This window comes from Parasteatoda tepidariorum, chromosome 6 (genome assembly GCF_043381705.1).
Source record: "Parasteatoda tepidariorum isolate YZ-2023 chromosome 6, CAS_Ptep_4.0, whole genome shotgun sequence".
Classification (NCBI taxonomy): Eukaryota; Metazoa; Arthropoda; class Arachnida; order Araneae; family Theridiidae; genus Parasteatoda; species Parasteatoda tepidariorum.
In genome coordinates this window covers 325,238-342,443 of record NC_092209.1, presented here as the reverse complement: position 1 = coordinate 342,443, position 17,206 = coordinate 325,238, and the positions used below count along the sequence as shown (strand labels likewise).

General features: G+C 33.5%; 1 protein-coding gene across 1 annotated transcript in view; it reads left to right on the top strand.

Moving 5' to 3' along the window:
- LOC107442993 (uncharacterized) overlaps positions 1-17,206 on the top strand; it is a gene marked incomplete in the record, with an annotated part of 108,149 nt that overhangs the window by 86,483 nt on the left and 4,460 nt on the right. Inside the window, 4 exon segments of the mRNA XM_043054556.2 lie at positions 58-399; positions 4,812-4,963; positions 6,610-6,849; positions 10,846-10,983. Coding sequence (XP_042910490.2) covers positions 58-399; positions 4,812-4,963; positions 6,610-6,849; positions 10,846-10,983 — 872 coding nt within the window.

Below are 17,206 nucleotides of genomic sequence, written 5' to 3'. Positions count from 1 at the left end.
ATCTTCATTATATATATATATATATATATATATATATATATAAGTGTTACGTTTTAGGTATGCTGTTGTGGCCCCGTTTCCATTTCAAAAGGGTGGATGAATTTTTGAGAGATTTTCTAAAGGCGGGAGATTGTTCATCAGAAGAAATCCTCCTGTACTTCGGGAGGAAGGAGAACGTCGTTGCCAGAGAAATCGTCCAGAGTCACTCCAAAGGTCGACGGAGAAAACGCGCCCTTTGGGATGACCTCAACTGTCAGGAGTGGACAGAAGACAATCGATACAACCCCATCCAGAAGAAGGAAGAGTTTGCCTTAGACAGAGCCACCTACAACAAAAGGAAGAGTTGCCTCGCCTTCAGAAAACTAGGAGTGAAGGGAGCCAACGCAGAAATATACGCAGGTAAGATATCTTAACCTCGATCATCATTCGGATACTTTAACCAGTAATGTACACATGAGAGAATTTTAATCTATGTGTCTGATTTCTCAAAATACAAGAACTCTAACAAAATTATGCTTAAAAAACGTTACCTAACTGTGTATCAAGGACCTACTCGCTACTTTAAATTTTTAGTGAATACCGCAAACAACGGTATGGTCAATCAGAATTTGAATCTCGAAGGACAACTTAAATATTAAACCGTTATTACCTGGAATACTCAAATTAAAAATAAGCTTTTTAAAGAAAAGAAGTTTAGCTAGAGAAATCAAGACCTACTGGAAGTGCGCACACATTTTTCGTTGTTGCAAGAAGCATAATTTTTGCTGGTAATTATCTCCTCCAAGAAAATTAAATATAAATAAAAATTTCTATATGCATCCATGTATGCATTAAAACAAAAATAATAAGTAAACTGTAATCATTAATATAGTAAAATTTTATATTCTGGAATCATTTATATAGTAATACAGGGTAGTGAATATTATCCTATTTTGTTAAATTTTACTTCAAAAAAGAATGGTAAAAAGCTTCAAATAATTAAGCAATAACTATTCAACATATTGGATTTAAAATTTTTTAGATTTTCACTAGAATTTATGGTGCTTTTAGTAGCGTATTTCATTTGAGGTCATTCCATGACTTCTTTTAACTTTTGAGCAACGCCAGCAACCAAATCGGACAATCAATGGATTCATGATTGAAAGTGAAATACTTGAAGTGACGTCAGATTCGACACCTTTAATTGCTTTCCGTTAATAACATGGATTATTCCTCAAACTGTAATACAAATGCGAGTTTCGTCCATGATGCACATTTCCCCAGACATGTGAATTTTCTTTAATTTTTTTATCTTATTATTTGGAATCCGTTTGTGACGAAACTCAAGAGGAGCCTTTGAAATGTTAATTAGCAGACATGCCATTGTCTGCTGATTTCTATTGCTAGGGTGAAGTTTTTGATTTCAAAAGAAATGGCTTTATTGTTTTGTTTTGTTTTTATTAAATTTTTTTTTTTTACAAAAATGAAAAGTTAAAAGTACCAAGGCTTCATTATTAACATTCCTTCTTTTCGTTCATAGTTTTGTCTGTCATCAAATATTAAAAATGTAAATTTGGATCTGAAGTTAAAAGCAGAGTTCTTTTAAAACTTAAGAGGTAGTAAACAGAAAGGAAATTTCCATTCTGAAAAGGGGGTGGACAAAATAACGGAAACACTTCTATACTACTCATTCCTCAAGAAATACCTAGAGAACTATTTTAAAACTTTAGAAGTCTTTGTCTTGCGATTTCCCACACATATCAATAAAGTTCAAAGCTTTTAAGAGGTTTGAGAGACAGGCAATAAATTACGAACGGAAAATGTTTTTTGTGTACCCCAAACCAAAAAAATACGGAGATGCGCTTCTAACTCATGTCATTTACGCTGATTTCATAAGCTTACTCTGACTATTCATGAAGATACGAAAATTTTTATTTAAGAAAAAAAATTATGTGTTATTACTATAACTGCAGAAATATTCTACAAAATCAACCAAAAATTTTAATTAATGATAAAAATATCGGGTTGATTAAAAAGTTTTCCGCCAAGGGGAGATACCTATCCGTGAAAACAGTAGCCATTCCCGTTGTAGTTAACCTTTCTTTAAACGGGTTTTCGCATTCTAAGTCTGAAAGTTGGAACTACACAACTGTGTAATTTGTTTGTCAAAACTTTATGATCTTGTGCACCAAAAAAAGTGTTTAAAATGGAACTATCACGTCAACATATCAGAACGATTATGTCCTATGATTTCCGAACTAAGCTCAGAGCAACTGAATGCCATAAAAAATGTGTGAAAGTTTAGTTTTCAATACTGTTTCTTATCATACTGTCAAAGTTTGGTTTCAAAAGTTTAAAGCTGGGAATTTCGACATTGAAATTGAACTACGTTCTGGCCACCCTATTGAAGTTGATTGTGACTAGTTAAAGTTTTAATCAAGGCAGAAATGTTTCAACACGAACTATTGCGTTAGAGCCTGAAGTTTGCCAAAAAAACAATAGTTAATACTCTCAAACGCATAAATCTAAAGCTTAAGTTTTACCACTGGGTACCTCACGAATTGACTGCTGAAGACAAAAGCAAGAGAAAAACCTCCTGTTTAGCTCTGCTCAGAGATAAAAACAAAAGAGAACATTCTGGACTGAATTGTGACCTGTGATGAAAAATGGGTGTACTACAGCAATACAAGCAGTGATCAGTACCCGGGGAATCAGCAGGTTCGGTTGTAAGAAGAACGCTAACTAACAAGAAAGTGCTTCTCTGTATCTGGTGATATTATCATGGAATTATCTATAAGGAGTACCTGAAAAGCGGACAGGCTATCAACAGTGCAAAATACAATAGCATGCTAATCAACGTTAGCGATGCCATTCGCGAAAAACAAAAAAAACACGAGTTTAGAAGGAAAGTGGTTCTCTTTCATCAAGATAACGCCCGACCACATGTCAGTTCTATCACCGACTGGACGTTTTACACGCTGGTGAGGGATTTGATGTAACATCCACCATATAGATAAGACATGGCGCCCGTGAATTATTCTCTGTTTACATATCTGCAGCTGCATCTTGATGGCACTATCTTCCATTCAAATGTCGAGGTCATAAATAAGGTCGATCGCTTTCTGAACTCGCGCACGCCACATTTCTTCGCAGAAGGGATTGAAAAGTTGCCAAAACGCTGGCAGACCATCAACAGTTGCGTTACATGGAGAGGAAAATCTCGAAAACCAGCCACACTTAGTCCAACAGCTAGGGGGCTCTAACCCATGATCCATCTACCACTAAGCACCGTGGCAGGTGCGAGCGAAAAGCAGAACCAAAGCTGGGATTCGCACCTTGGATACCTCATTTGCAGGCTAACGCTTCCTTCCTCGACCACCTAGGTTATCTACAATTGCTTCGAAAAATTCGTGAAAAATTTCATTGTCGCCACAATATCTTGATTTTATAAAATGACCGATCTCCCACCGCAGGCACGTGTTTTAGCCGAAGAAGGATAGCTTTGGCAATTTATAGCTTATTATTTAATTCCATCAACAACCTCCACGAAGGCTATAGTTTCTCAGTGCTTGATCTAGGAGCTCCCTTGCCTTCTGTGGTAGGCTTAAAATCGATTATATTGGAGCAAATAGCATTCAACGTCGGCTACAAAATTAAAAAAAGAAACCATTGTAGAAAGACGATCAATCTATTGAAAAGGTTTTCACTTAACTACGTTCACATTGAGATAAAAATGTAAGGGTTTAAATTTATTGAAATGAGAATTAAGTAAAATATTTGTTTAAAATTTTTTTTAGTTTCAGAAAATTCATATTTTATTTTGAGTTATTTTATATAGTTATGCAAAGTGCATTCTACAGGGTGTCCCGTAAATGTTGCGACAAACTTCTAGGGTCACATCATAAGGATTAAGAATTATTTAGGAGACCGTGACCGGAAATGTTATCGTATGGGCGCTTTCCTAGCATAAACTGTTACATCATGTGCTTCTGAACATCCGATATTTTTATTTATCGAAATTTTCTTAATTTTTTGCTTTCTAATAATTATTGTCAAAAACTGTTTTCAAATAAGTACAGTATTATCGTAATTTAATAATTTGGCGACAAGCTGGACAAGCTCGCCTAATCATTAAATTATGATAAAATAACATTTCTGAGCCTATTTTAATGAAGTTCTTAACAATAGCTAATTGTAGCATAGAGCCGTGATGACTCATGAGATAGAGCGTTTGTTTTCCAATGAAGTGAACCGGGTTTGAATTCGAGCGATGGCTGGTTGATACGAATTCCACATCCGGCTTTCACCGACCATAGTGCTAACTTAAGATATCCTCAGTGGTAAGCGAATCATGGGTTTGAGTCCCCTTACCATCTGGCTAACTATGGGATTTTTTCTCCTCTAGATGTAACGCAAATGCGGATTAGGTCCTTCAAAAAGTCCTCCGCGAAGGCAAATTTCTCCCAATACTTAATTCAGGAGTTCCCTTGCCTTCTGGATTGGGCTCAAAATTACAAGGCTACAGAGTTGAACATTAGTAGTCATAAACCTAAAAAATTGGGTCTGCTGTTTAACGACGATTATAGAATAAAATATATCGTAACATGAAATTAGCATGAAATAAAAATGCTAATCATCATACAGAAACATAAGAGTGCAAGTTCAAAGACACACGAACAAAATATCCATAATAAGAAAACGGCCCTAGCCGCGTAAGTTGACATTTCCGGTCATGGTTTCCTAGGTAATTCTTAATCCTTATAATGTGACCCTAGAAGTTTGTCGCAACATTTACGGGACACCTTGTATAAACTACATTCTTGTGACAACAGGTATGTTCGCTGGTTTGAGGGAGCCCAGTGATCCCCCGAAGTACAAACTCTTCACGAAGTTCGTCTCGGGATTCAACTTCCTGGGACAGCAAATTGAAGTCGGTTCATTCTACTTCTACCTCTACAGTGGAAAGACTAAAGCTTACGTCAGGGTGAGTCTCATTCATTTTAGGTAATGACTCTGTTGCTCCCATTCAAACCTTGATAAGGGACACTCTATTTAAGGGATAGAGAGAAAAAAGTTTTGAAAAATGTGATCGAAAAATATAAAATAAAAATTGAAATACTTTTTTTTCGTGTGTTTACACCTGTTCTTGGTTGATTGATGTTTTAGGGAAGGGATCCAATGAAAAAAAGCACAGCATGGAGAAATGAAATCGCATTCAAAAGAAATTTTATGGACGCCACACTATTTAAATTGTTGGCACTTGTTTTTAAAATCTTTTAAAAATGATTATTTATATTGCAAAATATTCTTGAGAAAGAGTTGGGTGCGATGAAGGTCAATAATGCTACAAAGAGGTTCCTAGCCAAGAAGGCGTACTTTATTAATGATGATGTTGTCTGTGCAATAAGATGTTACTTGCACTGAATTAAAGAAAAAACTGGAGATGCTGATTCCAGATGCTGGAGGATCCACAGAAAACCAGTTAAAAAGTGAGAACCACTGTATCCAATTTTGATGCAAAGAAATTTGGGCGGATGATCTCCTCCATCTCAGGATTTATAACAAGTCTCTTTAGATGTCGCAAGATGTTCAAATCCATTACCTTATCTGGAGGGGGCTTTCGCCATAAGTCCGAACTCGCAGCTAGTAAAGTTTGCTGGGTGGCCTCAGTTAAAACACTTAGCAATTGTCCTTATCGCAGAGGTAAGAGGGGTTAGAACCGGCGCATTTCACGCAACGTGATTGCAGTTTTGTCTGCACATGGCCGAACAACTGACAAACGGTAACATTGAGTTTCTCGACAGCCACCCCTATATCTCTCCACTTTGATGTTTCCCTTGATGGTGTTGAGGTCGTAGACTCTGCGATGAGATTCTCCAAGGTGACTGAAAAGATATGAAAATGCACGTTCGTATGATGGTTCGTTGCTGAACCTTTTTCTGAATTGGACTAATTTTGTGCAGCTGATCCATTCTTTCGCAGATCTTCAGTCTTGAAGTCAGCAGATAAACCTTTGAAAATTACTTTCAAGTGTCACTTAGACTTATCTGCTTAAGCTACTGAAATCTCCATCAGTGTCGATGAAAGAAGTCTTTTCATAACAGTTAAATGAAAATTCCCATATCAACTGGAAATTTAACAATTCAATTAATGACCATTCCCTCGATACTTCCCATTTTTCAAAATTCTATGTTATTTCCGGGAAATTTCTTGGTTTTATTTATTTACTTAAAAAGCCTTTTGCATCTGTCAGAAGCAATTTTGTGGACATCGTTAGGGGCATTTCAAATGAAACTAGTTGGATGAAGTCAATGAGTGCTTTGGTGTAAATGATTAAACTTATATGCAAAAAAAAATTATGATAACTAATAAAAACTGATTAAATAATTTTGACTTTCTAACTACACACCCGTTCATTTCTTTAAAATTCAAAGATTACATAGGACTCACTTCCTAAAGCAGGACTCATTCCAAAATTGAATAAATTTTTTTTAAATCATTTAATTTGCTTCAGTTTCTCTTCAATTCCGCGTCCTTTCTTATTTGCTTTCGATGATCCCAAGTAATCTAGATGATTGTCAGCTATCATTTTCGAAACCTTTCATGTGACATCCAAATGTTTGCTTTCAGATTATGGGTCGCACTAGGCAAGAGTTCACCAATGATGGATGCACGCCGACTGAGTTGCGCTACAGACCCCTCAAGCACATCCCTCTCTACTTGGTAAGCATCGGCAACGTCCAGATGAGCCTGGGCATCCACCTGAGCAGTCGACTCTCCGTGGACACTTTGTGTCCCCAGAGAGACATCTATCAGCTGCAACCTCTGACCAATGTTCGTATAGGAGGAGAAGCCCTGGGCACTGTCGGTGTGAGTATAGTGTGGCATTCGGTATCATTTAAAAAATAGTTTTCAAATATTATTTTTCTGTTCTGTTTATGGACTTATACTCCTTTCCTGGTATTCCTTTTCAATGGATTTATACTCGCTAATCGCAGTTTTTAATTACAATGAAGAAATCATATAAGAAAGTTAGAGGAACTTTCATTCTTTTTATGGCAAAAGAATATTTTATTATTTGAGTCGATATGAAATGTTAAGACAGGGAATGCTTAACAGTGCAAAAAATACTAAAAGTAGAATGCATTATTTTGTTCATGTAATTACATTAATGATTATCATTGATCATTAATGATTAAAAATAATTGAAAAAAGTTGTTAAAGTTCAAATGTTTTTTTTTCCTAAAAAATATTTTATTGCATTTATGAGTTTACTTCTTGTAATCTAAATTATTCTAGTAAAAATTGCATTTTATTCCCCTTTCTTAAAGCTTTCATCTCATAATCCTATTTATTTGCTTCCAGTGTCTGAAATTGTAGCTTTTATTCGGGTTCAGCAATTTTGTCAAAAGCATTTTAAAACAAAATTCGAAAACTGTCAATCACAAAAGATAGTTTATGGTATGCACCAGTATTGCATTTCCATGATAAGAATAATTCCAGCAGAATTCTTCCTTCCAAAAAAAAGTTTTTTAAGAAAAAAGCTTATAATTCAAAAATGTTAAAATAGTTAAGAAAATCCATTAAATTTTATTGCAATATTTTGTATTTATCGGGATAATTAGGGAGTAATTTCCCCGATTGAAAGTTATTCTAAATAAAAGTTAGTTAGAAACATGGAAGTCTCAAAATTCGATCACGTGTTCCGTTTCGTTAAAAGGAAGTACTAAAACCGTTTCATTAAAATATTTCATAGTTATCGGGATAATTAGAGTGTCATTAGCCTAATTGATAGTAATATGTGATTAACACGTCTGTACCAAGATAGAAGTTTCAAACATGAACCATATGTTTTTATCAAATTGTTAGGATAAATTGAAGAACTTTTCTTTCAAACTATCATGGTCATTCGATTGATTGACAATAATGTTAAATAATCCCTTAAATCACTACCAAGTTGTTATTAGCTGATTCCAGATCTTGTGCTATTAAACTGTGAAGAGGTGAGTTTATGCAGGTGATAGACTATGTGGAAACGCTAAGTGTATAGACGGGTAACAGGCAGCCAATTTTCCCCTAAGCTACGGTACTTAAAATACAAACGCTGAAGAGTCAGAGCAATGATGTCGAAGGCAGTAGGTATTACCTAAAGGTGTGAATCGTTGAGTTTATGCAGGAAAAAATATTGTGGTTCTAAAACAGCGTAGCGGTGAGTTCGCTTAGGCGACAAGCTAGTCAACGCAGGCAGCTTGTCGAAAAGATAAAGCAATAATACTCCTTATAATTAGTGTCCATGAATTTAAACACTTTTTGTTTTTGATTTGTGTTGCAAGCTTCATGTCATCGTTAAGGTAGATATTTAATTTACGTCCACCTTTTAAAACTGACCACTGTGCCCTGGATATGGCCGAAGGACAGCGGCATTGAAATTTTTACTGACTGCTCCAGTCTGGAGGTAACTGCTGAAAAACACTTTAGGAATGGATTGGTAATAAAACTTAGTGTTGAGACTGTTGATGTTACCTCCTCCAAGGATCACCGACAACTGTAATACCCTTGTGACTGAGCTGCTGACCATTAAACATGCTTTGACTTGGCTTGCACACCACCTACCATTCCCACATAGCAAAATAAGGTTTATTTTCACTCAGCAAAAACCTTTTCATGTAAACCTAACAAGGTTTTTACGCGGTTTACGTGCAAACCTTCAAATCTTAAAACAAAATCTGTGACAATCTACTCTATTCTACGCACACCACCCTCATCCAAAACCTTGATAAACAATCTTCTATATAAAAACCAGAAAATCGAGGTTGTCTTAGGGTATTCAAGCATGAAAAAAATCCTTGAATAAAGCTAGTCTTAAGGTGAAAATAATCTTAAGTCTAGGAAATTATAAGGTTTCTCTTCGCAACGTCTTGAATGCTCAGCTAAAATCCACTAGTCATGAAATTTTAATTGACAATGCAATTTAATGCTATCGCTAGTGGGACGTCAGCTAAAGCGTCATTTGTGGACCCAATACTTTTTTAAAAAAGCTTCAAAACTAATGTTTAATCCTTTTGGTATGAAAGGTTTGAAACTGCAATATTTTTGCTTCATTGAAAAAAGGTTTTTAATACAAACATTTTCGTGACAATAAAAAGAAAATTGTGACATGCGAGGTTACCATAAGGTTACATGCCTTCTGGGATTTACACTAGTCACGGGGTGCTTGGAGAACATGAGCAAGCTTTCTTCAATAAAGACTCTATTTGTGATTATTGTGGCGAACATCAGACTATTAAACACTTGCTCAACTTTCACCTACACTTCCAAACGCTCCGTGACAATCACTTTGACCAACTAAACATTTCATCTCAATGGCCGACAGAGGCATTATAAAATCAATCATTAAAATCCTCTTTGAAGGACATGCTGGCCCAACGAACTCAACATTGACTTTAATCTTTTTGGACATTTCAATTCAAATTCTCGTCTTGCTGTGATTTTTATGTCTCTCTTTCAGCTTGAACCTTTCAGCTGTTTTATTCGATTTTATTCGATAAACTCTTAAATGTTTTAATTGCCTTGTATATTTTATTTTCAAATTTTCAGTACGACAGTCTTTGTCACTTAATTTATACACTTTAAATTTTAACTTGATGGTATGATTCTACTGTGTTTTGAAATTTTACCCTGTCTAATTTTTAGCTTCTCATTTTTGAACATTATTTTTCATTTTAACTTATACCACCTAAATTTTAAATTAATGGTTTTAACTTGATCCTTTTATCGGTTTAAACCTTTTGGTTTTGAATGGCTTTGCTATTATAACCATTTAGGAGATAAAATTTTATCTTTTCATTTTGTTTTATTTTGTCCTATTGACTGGACTTTAATACTCTTTTGGTCTTCTTTTGACCATTTCTCAATTTTAATTTAGTCTGTTTTAAGCAACTTGAAATTTTTAACAAATATTTTTCGTCTTTGGATTTTATTACCTTTAATAACTAACCGAGAACATTTTGTTTTGAAGACTACATTTTTAATCATTTTGTGATCCATATCAGCTCCTGTTGGGCATCAATTATCAACCTGGTTACTGCGTTTTTGTTCATTCTGTTATTACATTGTTTTACTTGAGTAAATGTATAAGGCTCCTTCGACCTTGAATAGATAATAAATCACATGGTCATTAACTATATACATTGAGAGGTAAAAATATGCTATTCTTGTTCCTATTATCGGCGAAATTTGTAATGTTTTTAGTTTTTAATCTTGAGTTTGGTGACGGTCTGGGAAGGATGAACCGAAGACATGCCATCACAATTTTGATGCTCTGCAGAGGGGATGGCTCCCCCGCTTTGGTAGCCCGACAACCTGAGCGATGTCAAACACTTTGCGGTTTAACGAACACCGATACCATGCACCCTCGGTTTCTAAGCAAACTGATCAAAGTGGTCACCCAAAAGCTGCTGACCGCAGCCAGTGATGTTTGGTGTTCTACTAGGAGCCATGTCTACGATCTGTCTACTGCGGGACATCACATGTTATGAAATAATTTGAATTAATGTAGTATATTTCTAATTTTCGATGAAGGAAATAAGCTTCTAGCAATTGTGAAATTGGAAGGGAAGAGTCTAAATAGGTTGGGAACCACTGCTCTGAGCACTTGTTCATTGGTGATCAATATACTCAGAGGGTGAAGGTTAAAGCATTTAATCTTGCTACTGTTAGAAGAAAAACTCTTTCTTAAAAGGTTTGTTCCTTGCATTATTTAAAGTAGTTGAGTTAACATTTTATCTTGTATAACATATTCATTGGTTGATATTATATGTTTCTTGATATTCTGTGAAAGAAATTATTCGGTTTTTGTCATTTCAGTTCATTCGAGGTGCCGCGAATCTTGGTGCGAACTTTAACTACAAACTACAGTTTACGTTCACACCAACGCCCAACATGTGCCTGAAAGGAAGCCACGGGTTCGATCCCATGAACATCAATTTTGAATCCTACTTCCAGGTCAGTTTATAATCTTTTCGAAAGCTTGAACTACCATCTATCTTAACCAATGAGCTCTTCAAAAAATCACGGACTGTCTCCTGGTATATAGAAAGAGGTAAAAGGAGCATTTCGAAAAACCGGCACAACTTGTTATTCTCTCATTTTGTGACGCATCTGATCGAGATTACGTTCTAAAAGTAAATATTTACCACAAATTTGTTCCAAAACTGAACCGGAAACAAAGACAACAACCAGAGCTCATTATGTAACTGAACTGGCTTCGAATATCAGCAAAAGTTTATATTCAAAAAGCTGACGAAAGTGAGATAGACATAAATATTTGTTACTTTCTCTTAATTCATGTATTGTTTTTTATGGGTGTGATTCGTTGCTTAAATTCAGTTTCTTAAGTACGTAATGCCTCCTTGCGGCATTGGTTAATGCTCGATATCAAACTTTTGCTCGATATCAAAATGTTCTGTTTAAAACTTTTATGTATTTTAGAGTAATTTTTGTCATTACTAGCAAATATGCACCTTGATGTAATTTGATTTCCATTTCTTCAAATTTGAATTACATTCTATTCCATTTATGACAGGTCTTATTAGGCATCGAAAAATAACAAATTGTTTACATTATTTCAACTTATTATTAGTTTATTTTATTGAATTAGCAACGACATAAAAATTATTCATGTAATTTATATTTTTAGTAAAAATCTATGACAAATTTAAATCTTGAAAGTCATAATACATGACTTATTGAATACCATTGGTCCCTGAAATATTTTTGGAAATAATTTTACATTCAATATAAAAACAAAAAAATTCTTTTGATTCATTCAAAATTGTTAAAAAAGAGAAGTAAAAATTTTAAAAGAAAGAAAAGAATAATCCTAAATAAAATCAGGAAGACAGTTTGAAGAAAAAACTGTGTGGATCATTACAAAATACCCAATGTCAAAAGCTCTCATAAAATGTCATAGGTGTAGGCAAATTTTAAGTTTTGAATTTCTGTTAAAAATGTTCTAATTTTCAAGAAATTTTAAAATATTTCACAGTCCCAGGAATCCTGTCCCAAAATGTAAATCCACTCAGCCCTTTCTTAAGTGACGCACTATTTTGAAGTCTTTGATTTATTCTCCTTCTACAGATGATTGTTTCCCATTGCCGTACAATTCTGACATTAGTTATACTCTTAATTGTGCGCTTGAATAATAAATGTTTACTTATCTTAGGCGTTCTCGTAAATGGGATGAATTTGTCACTACTGTTTATCGGAAATCGTTTGCGGATCATTCAATTAAAGATCAGTCTAGTATCCCACCCTTTTTCAATGTGTGGAAAACTATTGTAATTTGATATTTTGCTCCCTGGGATTCCCACCAAACCTTCATGTTTCTTACCCCCCTTCTTTTTATTGTCTTGATCCCGCTAGTTACTTTGTCCTGATTGGTTAAACCACTTTGCATGTGTTTATCTTTTTTACTTCTGTACTGTCATTCCGTGTTTAGACACTAAAGAATTGTCTACAGAATCAAAAGAATAGTATTTCTGAACTTGATGTGTGCTTTATTCACTTTTTTTAAACTTTTGTATAGTAAATTGCGTGTGCAAATAGCTCAGACATAAAAAATGGTTTACTCATTTAAATTAGACTTAAAATCCTACATCTGTTCTTAAGGAATAAATTGACACTATCAAATAACACACGATCGAAACGCAAAGAGGAAATTTGCATAAGATAAAGTTAACAATCACAGAAGGACGTTCAACAGATATTTGATGTAGAAAATCTCTAAAAAGTGGGGTTGGGGTGGTTGACGGAACATATGCACAATCCGACGGAACTTTCGCTGAAATCATTTTAACATCAAAGCTCACCAGTTTTCTATGTCATGAACTTGTGCTCAGGCTTTATCATGATTCACTTAAGTTCAGTTCACTTCTAGTTTTTAATAACAATTGAGTTCCAAACCAAGAATTTTTAAGACTTTTCTAATTCAAAACATGTTCACTCGTGAATCACCGCATAGTTTTTTCACACAATTGTTTTTTACTCTCTTTTTGAAACTACGGTTTTGAAATCAATAAGCTATCGTCACATTATAATAAAAAAAAACTAAATAACCCATATTTCTATCCTATATATATGCTTCAATTAAAAACCTTATACTTTTAACCTTTTACTTAACCTGAAAAAAAACTTTAAGTGAACCATGGTATCAAGTGCATTTCAAACCGTTTTAAATCATGATTTGATGACTTTAATTCAGTGATGATAAGAGTTTAAGTATAGGGAAAAAGCATTCCCCATTCTTCCAAAAGATAATAATTCCGACTGCCCTATAGATTTTGTTCATAGAAAATTCTTCAGAACACCGATAGTTCTCTTTACTTGAAACAGGACAAATGCTGACCTTTCCTAATCCAAGAGTTCTCTGCAAATATGGTGACCGGAAAATTATTTTATATGTCGTTCACCGATTCTAAGGGATCAATGAAAGAGACATAAAATGGAGTTTTACCCCTTTACCAGGGTAGGCAAACACAACTTTATTTTGCTCGATGGATTATCCAATCGATTTAAACTCTGTGCGATCATCGTCTGAGCCACAGCAATCGATTTGCCTACTTCTTTGGTAAGGAAATGGAGTGATTTAGAGAGTTATGTTGGTAACACTTCTAAACGAGTGCGGATAGTGGAATAAATCTGGATTCGAATCATGAAGGTTTTAAAACAATTTAAGGTTGGTAAGAAATTTAAAGAATTATATAATATATAATTTGCATGCATTTCTTTGAAATATTCTCATTTAACTCTTGATAAATATAAACATCTATCATATCTTAATGATGTAAAAAGCAGTTTATTAGTTTGACAAATGTCATGTATCGGATTTAATAATATGTAAAATTTTGAAGAAAAAAACTAAATACTGTAAAAATTAACCTATTAAAAATTAAATAAAAACCTATTCAGTATTCTTTATTAAGAATATGTAATATAAATAAAAAAGGAAAAGTCACTTTTTTTTAAGTCATTTGTTTTAAAATAATAAAAAAGTGTTAGAAGCAGTAAAAAACAAAATGTTTCCCTTACAAATTAACAAAAAGGAAGGAAAAAAACACCGAATATATATTTTTGAATTATCGAAATTCTTGGTCAATACAGAGAATACATGTAAGGGTATCTCCACACTATAATCAACTACTGTCAAAAGCTTCCGAAATTCCAGAACCATCTCTCACAGAACAGCAATTATGCGTTCACATTGTTGAAAATAATCTGTTAAAAGCTGTTGAAGTCACTGTTGACAGACAAGTGCAATATTCGTGGCATCCTACACCCACTCATCCAGATCTGGCAACAACTTATCTACCAAATCAGTGTGATGTGTAATAGATCTTCTGTAACCTTTATTGCAAAGAAACTTCATAAAGAACTTCAAAAATCGTTTTATAACCAACACTTCATTTTGGGGCGAATTTCACCTTCCCCAGTTACGTTTGGAGATGGAAAGAATGGTTCATTTTTCACAAAAATTACTATTGAATCACCATATGTTGATTAAGTCAAGTTTAGACAAATCAATAACGTAGAAAATATGTTCTCACCGAGAATTATTACGCAGTGCAGATGGGCCTTTCGGGGGGAAACTGTTATTGTCAGCGCGCAAATTCGTTTTCTCTCTTACACAGCTTCTCATACACAGCTTTCATGTACATTTATCGTTCTTCTCCTAAATCTTCAAATAGGATGGAATGAACATACAAGGGGAGTACGGAGCATAATTTGAGGCACGTACGAACACGCATGTAAAAAAAAGCTATGATTAAAAAATATTGTTAAATAACAACATCATCAGCAAATTTCTAATTTTCCTGCGGCTATGTTAATACAAAACACTCAATGCGAAATAATTAAATAATTATTTTTTAATACTATCCTTGAATGAAAAAAGAATATTTAACTGAAACGATTGTCGTATAGAGACTTTGTTAACAATTTCTTTAAACTTAACTTATGAAAATATGTATTAATTTATGAAAATATTTTTTGCTCGTTTTCAATTTCATTTCAGTACACGATAGAAATAAATTGATATTTTTGTTGTAATTCTAAAACTTGTTAAGTCTTGCAATTATGCTAAAGAAGAATGATCAGTAGGTGTCCGTAGATGGCAATGCAAATTTTTTTCTCAAATCCTAGAAAAGCTAATACTAGTTGAATACGGAAAATCATTTTCAGAATTTGCAACCAGGATTGATTGGAAAACAGCTATTTTTTAAAACTTATTTTATTTCAAAGTCAGATTTGGCAACGGAGAATGGCATTCAAACTTCTTTCTAAACCGATCGCAAACAAATACCGTGGAGAAAAAAAATAAATTTGTCCTTGTTCTAAAAGAAAAAAAAAAGGTGTATGGATTAGAGGTTATCAAGGACTCGGTCAATAGGTCTTTGAGAAATGGACAATGAACAAGATATGAAGTTCTTCGTTGGACAATAAGTCGTGCGTTTGCGCTTTAGGTAGAAAACTTAAGAGTTTTGGAAGAAAAACTGAATTTTATCATCTGCTCCAAATAGTTGTTCTCCGATAACGAAAAATGGAAACAAATGCCGGTGTCTGGCAAAATGCATTTAAGAATTTTCTGTTCTTAAATTGTGTTCTTAAATTATTTCTGATGTATTGTATGAAATACTTAAAACTGACATCAGTTTTAAAAAAATGACATTCCGAATACAGTTTTATTGAAAATGCAATATTTCTTCTATATACAACAACATGATTATCCTTTTCAAATGGAATTCTTGTGTTAAGTATAATCAAACAGCTTTATGATAAAGGAACATATTCCCTACGATATGTTTAATTTCTGCATTATTAAAATAGATTTTTTTTTCATTTCGTTTTAAATCAAGGTTCCTGCAATGAAAGAAATATAAACAGAAATATAAAAATATAATTAATAATAATAGTTTCTTAGCATTTTTTACTGAAGGAAAAAATTTAAATAATTTTTAAAAATACAAATTTTAAATGAACTATCAGTTTAACCAGTTAAAGATGTTTTTGAATGAAATGTATTAATATAAAAAAGTTATCGCATAGTAATTTAATAAGTAGTTGATCTCAAAAGAAGTACAATACGAAAGGTGAGATAAATTGGATATATTAACAACCGATTTTGATGAAATTTCATATGTATATTCAGTAGGTCTGAGAATAAGTTTACAACAAATTTTTTTTGTTATTTTTTTGGACATATTTTTTTTTGTTATCTTATATATATAAAAATCACATGTCACAGTTTTAGTGTTTATACTCCTCCATAACGGCTTGACCGATTTTGATGAAATTTTATATGTATATTCAGTAGGTCTGAGAATAGGTGTATAACTAATTTTTTTGGACAAATTTTGTTTCTTTGTTATCTTATATATAAAAATTTCATGTCACAGTTTCAGTGTTTACACTCCATCGAAACGGCTTGACCGATTTTGATGAAATTTTATACGTATATTCAGAAGGTCTAAGAGTAGGTTTATAACAATTTTTTTTTTCTTCAATTTTGGGACAAATTTTTTTTGTTATTTTTTTATGGTGTGGCATTAAAAAATACATTCAGTCCTTAATTTTCACTCTCGTACCATAAACCCCTACTTTTTAATAGCATTTTATATTTTTTAATCCCGGTCGATAGCTGATCAATTAACAGTTGATCAACTATCCCCGCCAGGGGAAAGTTGGATGTCTGGTTATTTTGCTTCGTAATTTGAACCCACCACGGATGTGCAACAGCACACGATTAGTCGTTAAAAAATTAATGAACAACGTTATCGAAGTCATTATTTTAAATGGAGGAAAGTATATTACTTCCACGAATCCCTATTATACCCACATATATGCCAATTCAATTTTAACGCATTCAGTTCCCCATTAGATTGGCATTTGCAACGACTATTAATAAATTTCAAGGTCAAACAATGTCTGTTTTTGGCTTTGATTTGAGCACACCATGTTTTTCACACCGACAATTATACGTGGCAATCTCTCGAGTGGGCAAACCATCCAGTTTATTTGTGTTAGCTAAAGATGGAATGACAAAAAATATTGTACACTACATTACACTAAGAGATTAATATTGTTGACTAATATTTTTAGAATTCGTTATAACCTATAAATAACCCATCGTCTGCCGGGTCAACTAGTATATATATATATATATATAATAAGT